The 12660-nt window shown below is 38.4% G+C and overlaps 1 protein-coding gene across 2 annotated transcripts in view; it reads right to left on the bottom strand.

Moving 5' to 3' along the window:
- The window catches only part of DCLK1 (doublecortin like kinase 1), a 230013-nt gene that overhangs the window by 29482 nt on the left and 187871 nt on the right, over positions 1 to 12660 (bottom strand). For both annotated transcript variants that reach the window (XM_005516310.3, XM_088050942.1), the window contains exons 9-11: positions 8135 to 8192; positions 7221 to 7340; positions 1936 to 2082 (exon numbers count right to left, since the gene is read on the bottom strand). In XM_005516310.3, the coding sequence (XP_005516367.1) occupies positions 1936 to 2082; positions 7221 to 7340; positions 8135 to 8192 (325 nt within the window). The remainder of the gene's footprint in view (positions 1 to 1935; positions 2083 to 7220; positions 7341 to 8134; positions 8193 to 12660) is intronic.

Here is a 12660-nt window from a genome sequence, read left to right as displayed (position 1 = left end):
TCCAGAGCAGCATGTTCCCCTTCACTCCCCATGTTTTCCTGTAGCAACTCTACAGCCTTGCTCATCCTCCCTGTTGTCTTTTTCCTGCTAATGAGGTTGTTTAGCCTCAGAACATGCTCCTCTAAACCTAGTGACAATCCATGAGTAGGAAAAGGGTGGAGGAGAAAGGACTGATTCTCACACTAGTGGCCAGGAGAGCCAGCTATAACACAAAAAGGGTTTGCACGTGCAACACCATGACAGTAGTGGAGGGAAACCCACAGTGCAAGAATAAGGGAAAAATACCACCATGACCACTTAAGTGAACAGTGAAAGAGCTGCAAGGAAAAGGGCAGGCTACAAAAAACAAGTAGAAGGTGTTTAGCAAAAGAAATGCCGAGACACATGTGGCATTTTTCAAGCGCTTTGTAAATAAAGTGTAAAGAATTTGTAAAGAATTAATGCAATTTGTGAATCATATGCTGGCTTTTGAGAATTAGGATGCTGCAAGAGGTTAAATGCTGCATCCTTACGGCGCAGTCTCAAAATCAATGCACAACTGTGGAAAAGTCACTCAGAACTAATTCAGCTACAATGTGAACAATCTGATCATTCCCAGCAGTGGGTAATTACCAGAAATGCTGAGCAGGAAAATTTAATCCCTGCCCTGCTGCCCACCTCTTTTCTCTCAGAATTTTAACTCTGACAAAAATAGAGTTTAGGCATTTACAGATAAGCCAAGACAACAGCAGAGCAAGGCTTGTCCCAGACCAAGACCCTCCTGCACACTCCAGGAGCGGCATTAATGAATCCTGGCATGGGATTGCTACAGCATCTGCATGCAGCCACTTATCAACATCAGCACCAGAAATTAAAATGGAGCAAAAGGGCCAAGAAGGTGTATCTGTCATTAGTGTCTAGTGAAACTTCCACCCAGTGTGTTTTCAACAGTTGCTGGAAAATGAGGGCAGGTTACCTCCTCACCCAGAACCTGCCACTAGAGGAACTTCAACAGTAAAAATTCCCCTGCCTGGAAGTTTAGTAATATCTGCAGGACTCAACTTTCCCATAAAATCTCTTCATAAAAAGCTTCAAGCAGGACTAAATGCATTAAGTCATGACTGAGAGCACACAGCTGAGAGAACTGATATTCTATGATTCTATGGACATTGTTTAACAGTTGCAGAATATATGGATGATTGGGACATCTTGATATTGAAACATGTCAGCAAATTTGTGAAAACTCAGAACAGTGAAATAATCAGGACAAGCTAATTTCTCAGGAGAAATAAAACTATGTGGAGGGTGCAGCTGCTGCATTCAAGTGTGCAGAATCCTCAGAAGAAATACTAATTGCCAGGGTATGTTTTTCACTGTCTTCAGTGGTTAAGGCTCATACAGATTTAGTAAGAAAAACAAAGATTTAGATGGTCTGTTTGTGAAATTAATAATAGTAAATAAATTATATAATAAAAATTTCAATAGGATTATTTAGGAGATGCAGTAGGGGGAGGACAATGAAGTCTATGGCTCTGCTCTGATGTGTGACATGATTACGACACAGCATTTATACATAACCTACTGGTAAAACTAAAGGTTTGCTCATTATTTAGGCAGTGACAGAAGTACAGAGTAATCTGCTGAGGACAGAACACTTATTTTTATGAGACGCTTGAAATTATCCTGCAGTTTGCTAGAAGTTTACTTCTAATGATCCCAGGAGTAACTCAGCTGCTGTGTCCCATGGAACAGTCGAGACATACCACCTTACATTACCATACTTCCTGTGACAGCTGTTATTCCTGGGAGAGGTTTACAATGCAAAGGTTAAAATTAAAAGATCAGTGACTTTAAAGACTGAAATAAACTTGGCAGGCATGTGGAAGGAGGAAGTGCAGACCTTTTCTCACACACTCCCAAGTTATCAGCAATACTGAAAGATGAATCTCCACTTACCAGTAGATTCTCCGGCTTGATATCCCTGTGGACAATGTTCAGGCTGTGAAGATATTTGATGGCACTGGCCAGATTGTAAAGCATCCCACTGGCATCCCGCTCTGTGTATTTGTTGGTGGAAGTAATAGCATCAAAAAGATCTCCTCCCTGGAGTAAAATTACCATGGGATATGAGCAACACTGCTTGTAAAATGACTGGAAAATTTAGGGAAGATCAAGGAACATTTTTAGAGAAGGAGGAGGAGGAGGGGAAAGGAGCAGCACAGTTTCCTTGCAGCTATAAATTATGGGTACTGTAATGACATCCCCCATAATGGCAGGTAAGCAGATCAATAACTCAGAATCATTTTTTTATGGTTGAGTTGGTCAGCTAAGAGGCTGGGGCTTCTCCTGCAAACCATTCCCACCTGCTGCTGTTTTTATAACATGCCCAGCACTTGCCAAACTGTGTGTCCAGAGCCTGCTACAAACTTCTGGCAAGATTACACACTTGCCTGTCACAATGCCATTTACCAACCCTTGCAACTCTTTATAATAATCACAAAGCTATTGACATCAAACTTTTTCCCAGTGCCTACCTGGACACCAGAAAGATGAAGGAACTCTGAGCAAAACTCAGAACTCAAAGTTACTTGTCCTCACTGCTATCATATTTTAAAAGTCTGTTTCCATCTCATAAAACATGGATTTTAAGAACCACTTTCTCTACACAAGATGTGAAGTTTTTGGTAGTGTGATGCCTCTTGCAGTTAATACAGAAGAACTTTACAGCATGTATGCCAGGCAATCATACTGGGAGACACAGGTGGCTGCTTGTGCCATTTCCAGCTCATCATGCTGCCTAATTCAGCTAAAAGCTGCTCTCGGTGAAAGAAAAACAAGAAAACAAGAGAAAGAAGGAAAGAAGAAAAGAAGGAAAAATAAGTGGAAGTCCTCAAAGTTGAAATGATCTTCACCAGCATCTGAGGCAGCCACAACTGTATTCCCAGACATGAACTGGCAAGTGGGGAGAAGGAACATGGAAGTGCTTGGACAAAGATGGAAAAGTAATTTTAAAGATGAGATTAAGAAGGGAACTTGACAGATTGGAGGAAAAAATAGTGATCTTTTGAGAGATTCTACTCAGAGTTATTGAGCCTTTGGCCAAAATCAAAGCAGCATCTCAAAGAAAACACAATCCAACAAGAAAAAAAAGAAAGAAAAAGAAAAGAAAAAGACATCAAAGAATAACTGGGATAACTGCAAAAACAATGCAAAAATTCAATGCAAAAAAAATTCTCTGCTGCAGTCAGTCAGAAAAAATCACAGAGGACTGTATCTAAAAGAAAAAGCAGGTATTTTCTGAAGGCAACAGAGGAGCCCAGCTTTGCCAGCTCTCACCGTTTTATCAGCAGCCTCAGGATAGTTTCTGGATTTTTTTAAGGCGCAACTCCAGCGTAAACACTTTTTCCACTTTCCAGAGAAAGGACGAGGGGGGAAATGAAAAAAAATACAAATTTCCAGGAATCATGGCTACAGAGAAAAGGGTAGGAAAAGAGAACCACCAAAGACTCAAACCTGATAACTTTACTTGTCATAAAAAGCCAAACAAACTATTAAAATTTTTGCATTGTTGAGGTGCAGCTGAAGTATGCCAGGGAAGGTTTATTCCCATTGTAGATGCAAAATCCCAGCCAGCTCTTTGGAAATTGCTTACAGGCAACCATTGTCAAATCTGGACCACATCAAACTTCTTGCCCTGGCTGGTGACTGTTCAAGACACATCAAGATACATAGTGTCAAGGAAAAGGAAGAACAAAAGGCCAAGCTAAACCAGATAGAGGATTAGAGAGAAAGAGGCCAAATATTTGGCAAAAGTACAATACCATGTACTTCATGGCATTATCTGATCCCTAAGTATTAGATATCAGCATGTGGCAAAGTATGTGAGATAAATAATCTATCTTCCCTAAGCTCCTTCCTGTGAAACCCCTGTACCAGCTGCTTTTTAACATGAGGCAGTGGATTAGACAGATCTTTGGACTTATCTAATACGCTCCAGATGCTCAGAAGAAGTGTCAATAACGTCAGCAAAGCATCTGCCTCCAAACAAAGAAAATAGTCCGAGCTGAGATATGAGGAGCAAGAATGAAAGAAGATGAGCCTTAAAAACAGAAGGAAAAATTTTGGCTTGAAGTCAAAAGAGCAAATGTTCACACACAGGAGAAACATAAACTCAGAAAAAGATAGAGGCAGCAGAGAAATTTAACAGACAATCAAGCCAATGTGAAGCAGAATAATTTTCTCCATTTAAGCACCTACTGTAGTTGGTAAAGTTTCTTACCAGGTATCCTGCTAAGAAAAAAGAGCATGTATTTAGTCTGTGGGATTCTCTGTGGTTAAAAGAGAGGTGATATCCTGGAAAGAGTTAACAGAGCTGACAGCTATATCAGGCAGAATTGTTTTCAGACTTTCCTCTCCCCAAAGAGCACTTTAACCTGCAAGGTTCTGCTAAGCCGATTCACACAGCAGGTCACTATCATTTATTCAGGCACCAGGGGTGAGTTCAGGATGACATTTCAGTCTTAAATCCCCTGTTCTGGAGTGAAACAGGACCAGCAACATCTGAATGCAGTTTTTATCATCTGTGCACATGAGGAAGTGTACTTGGAACTACAGTAACCAATTATTTATTTATTACCTTGTTATGTAAATGATATGATCTCTCTTTTTCTTCTGCAAAAGTGAAATCATATCCTGGAGCAGTGAAGGAAACTCAGCAATAAATCTTGCTTCTTAAATTGGCCAAACCCCTGTTATGTTTGAATAACAATTTTGTTTCGCTGTGTAAAAAGGCAATGTGCCAGAAACCAGGTCTTTTCTTCCTTTTACAAGCACCACTTGCAATGTGTTTATATTTGTATTTATGAAGTGCTTTTTCTTACACTTTACAAAGCAATGAATGGCCTATCTGCCATGAGGTGAGGGTGGGATTTGCAGCAGTCACTTATGTCAAACATGTTGCTGCCAATTAATGCAGGGTGGTATTAACTGAAACCGGGCTCTGCGCTATCAAGCCTTTTCTCTTTGCCTCTTTTTCCTGTCTGTGAGTTTGATTTAAAGTCAGGTCTTCAAAAGTCAGTCAATAACAGATGGTTAATCAATTCTTACAGTGCATGTTATGAAATGGTATCAGTCAGCAATTGCTGAATTAACAATTAATGTCTTTCCAGAAATCCTTCCCTAGTACTCAGAGAGTGCAACAAGGCTTTTCTTCCTGCTATATATTAAGGAATAAATGTTTGCTTCAGAGAAACAAAGTTGACTTTCCCAAATCAGGATATTTCTTCTACATTTCTTCTATTATTCTACATAAAGACTATTAAAACAGTGTTCTCTAGGATATGAGAAGTACAGTTTCCTACAGAGCCCTCCCATAATATAGCTAAAATAGTATGTGCATAATAATATCATAAAGAGTAAAGAAAAAAGAGCACAAGAAAGCAGATTTCTCCAGAAAGTGAATACAATGTGTGATTGGTGGTTTTTTATATACATCTTTTAGGCTAGTTATTTTCTGAGAGCTTTCACTCCCCTCCCTTCTCATTTAGCTGAGTGGGACTTCAATTAAAAATCCATTGGACACTACAGTTTACACATTTTTCAATCATGAATAGCACAGCAGGTTTCGCCCATAAAACCAGCTCTGTGCTTACATCTTGGCAGGTTAGACAAGGCACAGCTTTTAGTTCTTAGCACACCTCATGGGGCCAAGATGAAGGATTTGTCAATGCAGGCTATAGCTGTGGCTACATGTGATTACAGAGCTGTGCAAGGGGATTGAGGTACCTTTGAACAAGATCTCGCAGACACTGAGGAAAACTGACAGTTGCAAGGATCCCATAGTGGGCTCACTTAGAATAGAATGGAGCAGTAATTATGATTAAAATAGTGTTAGATGGCTAATGGTATCTGATCTCAAGCTGTGCTATTTCACATTGCATGCCTAAGAGTGAGAGAGGGCTGTAATTGTCAAGGGAATGGGGAAATTATTCTGGGACTGGTAACACAAAAGGATTCATGGCATGAAAGAGTGCCAGTATTTTTCTTTTGTCTTAGGATTTAACTTTTTAATCAGAGAAAATATGCCAGCTTCTTGCTACCATCATCTCCCAGTGTGCTTCCCCAGAGCTTGGATTTGGTGGACGATGGGGTTAGGGGAACCATAAGCTCCACAGCACTACTTAAGCCAAGTAGGAGGGATAAAAACCACGTAAAACCACGAGGAAAATGTTGACATCTCCTAAGATGTGGGGCATGGCCTGAGCTTCTCATCCATAAGAAGACTTTCCCAGACTGCCACGAGGACTGGGAAAATCTGTGGGCATCTGCCTGTGAGCCACACAGAGCCTTCCAGCTTTGGGCTGGGAACACGGTTTGTGCCACTGGTGCTGTCACAGAGCATGGGGGATAATGGAACAAACCAAAAAACCTTCTCATACTACTTGCTCTTGTGTTCCAGACCAGAGACTGAAAGGGAAATTGAGAAACACTTGGACCTGGGATTGCCCTATTTAACATCTCAGCGAGGTACCTACATTAAAAGCACCCTCTGACCTCCACCTAAAACCAGAGAAAAGCAGATTAACAAACCTGTTTGCCAAAAAGCACTTTCTCTCAGTCACTGTGAAGAAATAAATAGCGTCCAAAATATAAATTACTGCATTGGCAAATTTACTTCTTAGAATAGAACCATGCTTTAAATAGCAGACTTTTCTCTTTCACTTCCCCCTTCCTTCTGCTTAAATTTAGCTTGCTATCAAGGAGGCAAGTTTGACACTGTGTTACTGTAAATCAATAGAGAAAGAACACATCTAATATTGTTTAGATTTAACATAAATTAATACAAACTAATGAAACCCTTTCACCTTTTTGTATTTTGAAAGCTGGTATTTATGGCTATTTGGATTGGGTATATTTCCAATTCACCTCAAGGCAAATTATAACTTTTTAACGAGTCTTCTTTTGAGGAAGCAAACAAAACTGGTGGTTTACAATGTACTGTCAACAGAACACCTCCAAGTGTGGTTTACAGGAAGTTAGATAAATATGTAAAATATTTGAAAGCTAATAAAGAAAAAATCTGACAGTGGGTTAAACATCTTTCAATAGGATGCTAGACCACTTTCAGAGACCCCTTCCATTCCACACTATTCTGTGATCCCATGTTTTTTAGTAAGCCTAAATAGGAATGGAATTTTTCAATATGGTTGATACAATAAGCAGCTTGACTGCAAAACACTCACCTTTACAAGTTCCATGACAAGGTACAACTCAGTTGGCATGTCCATCTCCTCGATCAGAAGTACAATATTGGGATGCTTGACTCGTCTTAAAATAGATACCTCATTCTGGATCATGTGTTCCTGACACACAAAAAATCTTCAATGAATATGGGTTAGTGGGAAAAAAAGCCACAGTGGAAAAAGCAGAGAGAATTAGGAGCTGCATGGATAATCTGGGGTTTTTGAAAAAAATAACAGATGTTGCTTCCAGCAATAAAGGAACATATCTAGAAACATCAATGTGGTAACTGAAAGAAGAGACAGTGGAACACAGAAAAAGAAGCGGACGAAAAGATGTGTTTCTGATGCAGAGAAAAATGAAAGTTTTTTTAAATTTTCTCTGATGCAGAATCTTTAGATTTAACACATGATAGCATCCTGTCACAGAAGCTTTTTTTACCTGTTTTAAAAGCAAACAGTCACTTGGTGTAAAATTGACATAAATTTAATTAACCTATGCCTTACACACAGAGACCATGGTTATAATTATTTCTATAATTTTATATATAAGATATTATATAATTATTTATATAATAAATAATTATATATATATAATTTATATAATTATATTACTTTCTGCTTTCTATAACACCTGAAATTATGAAAATTAGAGAACATAATTACATGGGTAAAGAGAAAGGAGTCACGCACAACCAGCTAACCAACTGGAGAATCATCACACAGTACATGGCAGACTTTTCTCCTGAATCTCCAAGAGCCTCCAAAGGGTAGGCAAAGATTCCAACCAAAAAGATTCTAACACTTGTCAAGAAGGACACAAATACCAACAGCTTCTCAAAATGACCTCTCACAAAACATTTCTCAGAAAAAAAAAATGTTTCGGTCTCTTTTTTTTTTTTTTTTTTTGTACTTACTTTTCCTCTACATTTACTTTTCTTGATTATTTTCAGAGCATATTCTCTACCAGTTGATCTGAGGAAAGAGAAAAAAAAATTGTATGTTCAAGCACATTGAATATTTTTCTCAGTTGAGATTATATTTGTTATGAGTACAGTAAGTGTAGCAAAGAGTTCTAGTAAAATATTTGCTTTTTTCCAAGAAACAAAACTTAGATTTGACTAGTATTGTGAATCTGAGCCAAAGTTATTAAATACACATGCCTGAGAAAATGACATAAAATTTTTTTGTTTTAAAATTAAAGCATTTCAGTGTTTTCAAAACAAAAATAATTGCTTGACTTTTTCTTTTATTTTGTAATGAGAATTGTTATTACTTTTCCACTTGTATGTAAAAATACCATACAGTCTTCACAGGTTCAAATATTTTCAAAACAAAGGAATTTTGTTTTCTGTTCTAAAAAAATACAACCCATGGAAAATACTTACTTTTTACTTAAAATGAAAAGTCATTTGTTTGCGTATCTGCAGTCACAGCTGCTATGATAAAAAGGTCAGGCCTTGAAATAATTTTTTATGTATTCAGTAATTATAGGATATTTAGCAGAGTTAAATATGTTGGCTTTTAGGCAGAATGTGGAAGGTTCTGGAGACATTCAGAGAAATTAGTTCAGGATGAGAACACATTTCCTTTTAACTACTGTGTTGTTTTGAATCCTTATATTTCTCACTACTTCATATATGTAGTTGTCTATTATCTAGAATGCTAACATAGAAAAATTAGCATGTAGACAAGCTAACAGTATCAACTTCCATTTCTTAATTAAGTTACAAAACCAAAAGATAGCTGTGAGGATGAAAACAAGAAGCTCTGCTTACAAGCCCCAGTTTCACTACGAGATTAAATGGAAAACGGATAATTTAAGAAAAAGGTCTTACTGAAATATTTACATTTTGTAATACAAACCTAAACGTGTGACAAATCTCTATTACATTGACTTTAGGCATGTTTGGTTAAAAATTAAGAAAAAAAAAAATCTTTCAAGAATACAGGGTCATTTTTCCATTCTTCATTTCACAAAACACAGTAGTTAAACTGACCCATTAAACTGATAGAGAGTATGTTCAACAGAGACATTAATGTGTCTAAAAGTGTGCTCGGCCTGTCAAACAGGACATGTAAAGTGCGTAATACACTGAAAGCACTGTACCTGGAAAACAACTGGGAATTTTCATTGCCATATTAAAACATGGAGAACTCCTCTGGCAATGATGTACCACTAATTTTTAATTTAAGGAAAAATGGGTAATTCAGTAAAAAGCAAAAATACCACCAAAGTATTCATTCTGTTTATATTCCCAGGCAAAGAGCTCAAACTGTCTCTATTATGACATTAATTAAAAGAAATCACACAGGATAAAAAGGTTTATGAATTGGGGGGAAATTACAGCATATCTGTTCAAGATTTATGCAAATAGAAATTAAAATCTTCTCCTATCTGTACTCCCCCACACAGAGGTTTAATGCTACAGCACCCCAAAATGGGCTGCACTCCATGTGGGGTGACAGACCAAGCTCAGTGAGGGGACAGGAAGAGATTTGGACACTATTTTTGGGACTAGAAGGAGGAAGTTGAAAAAGAAATAGTAGAAATTAAGATATCTGGGGTTCAAACTCAGACAAAAATATAGCCTCTTTCAATAGCAGTCTCTCTCAAGCTGCTTGGTTGCCCTAGGAATGCTTCCTTTCTGTCATGAGAAAGGAAATTGATGGTTTTTGTTGGCCATGGGAGACTCCATGTACTCCAAGACACTGGGAAATCTGAGCTGGTGAGGAAATGTCAGAATTTGGAAGTATCTGAAAGTTAAAAATGAGCACATATAAAAACACCGCAGGACAAATTGTGCATACGATGGAGCATACATGTAACAAGCAGATGACAACTCTGACTGTTCTTTGTTTTGGTAAAAAGAAAATTAAAGCTAAGATAATGTAAATCCTTTCCCCTGAAAAGCTGCAGAACTGCGGGCTGTCAGCAACTCTGCAACTTACACACCACCAAAAAATGCATGGCCAGAAAGTCACCGTGAATCTCACCTCTCACCTATTGCTCACTCCAAACAATAAAAAGGCACCACAAAAAGAAGGCAACATCTTATGGCTGGACAAGAGTCTGGACCCACTGCACTACCACAGAGTTAGAGCTCTAGCTCATAGCAGAGCTTGGTGCCATGTTCCCTGCCTCTTTTAAACTTTTGCAAACTTCACAGAGATTTAGACTGCACTGGAGACAAAAATCTATTTTTGTTGTATTTGTGCATGCATGTATTAAATGCATTAAAGAGTGCGTGCCTGTGCATTCACGTCTGCTCAAAACAGGATTTAGTAAGTCCTCATGAAAATTTTGGAGATGTATTTTCTATTCAGACTGTTCATTGTCAGAGGAAAACACCTGTGAATGTATTGAAGTGCTCACAGACCTCTATTAACCAGTGCTCACAGACTGATCTCACAGCTGTGGAGAAGGAGTATCCATGTGACCATTGAATTTGTGTAGCAAGACCCATTCCTACTTGCTTAACACCTTATGGTGTTATTCCTTTGAAGTCTAATGCACACAGGAATTGTACTTCACAAGAAAATGGAAAAGTTCTCTGTCCCAAGTATCACCCCATTAATTCTGGCTCTACAAATGATGGACATATCAGACTTTGAAGCGAGGTGGTTAAAGAGGCTTTAAAGACTGAAAATAGTATTTTTGAAAGAGTTTCACACGTACTGGTTTAATTTACCCTCAAAGTCTTTAATTCCTCCTTCCACACTTCTGATGGCAAGAGTATACTGCTTTAGAAGCAGAAACTAACAGAAATAATTCCATTTTAATTTTCAAGATCTCCCAAAGTTGTAACTCTCTGATAGAAATGGGATCTGTGGAATGGTATAGTTCAGAGACCACAAGCCTATGTATCAGGGAATACCTGGGTAATCATGCTATTTGAGTACATTAGACACACCATGTTACTGGATACTTCTGGAAGTGGTGGGACAGACAAGAGGACAGGAAACAGTTTCATTCAAGCTCTCATGGGTATTGTAATCAGCATTATTTTTAGGTGTGATGGGACCTGTATTTAATTTTGTTCATGTATTTTCTCTCAGTTTGGGAAAGAATTGTGACATGCACACTAGCACATTTATACTGTCAGCACGAATTGCATTTTCAGCTGAGTTTATTAAAACCACAACTTTTCTTTATTTTAGCTTCTAATCTGAATTCTAATTAGAATATAGAATTCTAATTAAATCTGATTTTCCCACTGACTATTCACTTTATCTTAAGCTGCCTTTTTATCTTTTCTTAGTTATGTGTTTTCAGCCATTTCTTTCATCAGTCATGTCCTTCCATACAGTTTTACAGTGCTTTCTTTCTTTCATACTGTTTTGCTTTGCTTCCTTTAGGTTTCCATACAGTTTAGTGTTCAGATGCTGAGGCTTGATCTGAACAGCAATCGCCCTCTGGATGACCAGCTCCACCAAGAACTCGCTCTGGCAGAACACTAAAGGCCTCACCAGAGCTTTGGCCAAGTGCCACAAACACTGTCAGCTGATACAAAATCCACTCTTACCCTTTTCCCCAACAGCTGTCTTCATGATCTCCAAGTCGTACTTTCGGATGCAGAGGTGGACCTGTACTTTTCCAAGGAGACTAGTTTAAAACCAGCCAAGCTAATTTATCATTGTCTGTCAGGAGATTTAATCTCACTCTCCAGGGTTTATATCATATTCTTACAGGCTAAAGAGCAGTTTTTTCTGAGCCCAAAGGTGAGGTTATAGTCTTCTGCACGAGTCTCCTCTCCAGGATATGGTAATAGGGGATAGAAACCTTAACTGATGAAATTTCATTCTCAAGCCTTGACATCTCTATTGGTCTCTCTTTTGGACATCTCCAGCTCTGGCAGCTTTTTGCTTTGCCTGCACTGCTACGATCTAACATGAGCAATCCCACGGTCGTTTCACATACAGGTGAAATACATCCTGTCTTTTATATCCCAGTCTCCTCTTTTTAACAATACCACCAAAAGACAAACACTTGTTCTGGTTAGAGCATTTCTGCTTGCTTCCCTATTTTTTACACTCCTAAGGCTGGGTAGATCCAGTTCAAGCCTGAACAGATTTAGAAACAGACACATGAACTAGTCAACCTGGACATTTGCAGCAACACTGACATTTGAGGTGACTTGTGACTTCTCTAATCTGGAGTAAATGTCTAAAATCAATGACTGTTTTTATCTCTTAACAGTAAAGGTCACTGAAGAAGTTAGATTTTGGTGTCTGCACTGAGGCTCATAAAGTTGGAAGGCGCAAATCTAACGGCACAAATCAGGTAAGGAGGAGTTAGACGTGCATTAAATTAAAAATAAATATGGAGGAGACTACACCTCAGTGTCAGATGTAGATATGGCAGAAGAGATGGATCCAAAATTACCTCTTTGTGCTGACCATTGACACTACACCCCAAACACAGAACTTCCTGACATGCTTA

The sequence above is a fragment of the Pseudopodoces humilis genome, chromosome 2 (genome assembly GCF_049639895.1).
Source record: "Pseudopodoces humilis isolate 2021_Gansu_Grassland_sample_001 chromosome 2, ASM4963989v1, whole genome shotgun sequence".
Taxonomy (NCBI): Eukaryota; Metazoa; Chordata; class Aves; order Passeriformes; family Paridae; genus Pseudopodoces; species Pseudopodoces humilis.
The sequence above is the reverse complement of the archived record's forward strand: the minus strand, read 5'-3'. Positions and strand labels throughout refer to the sequence as shown.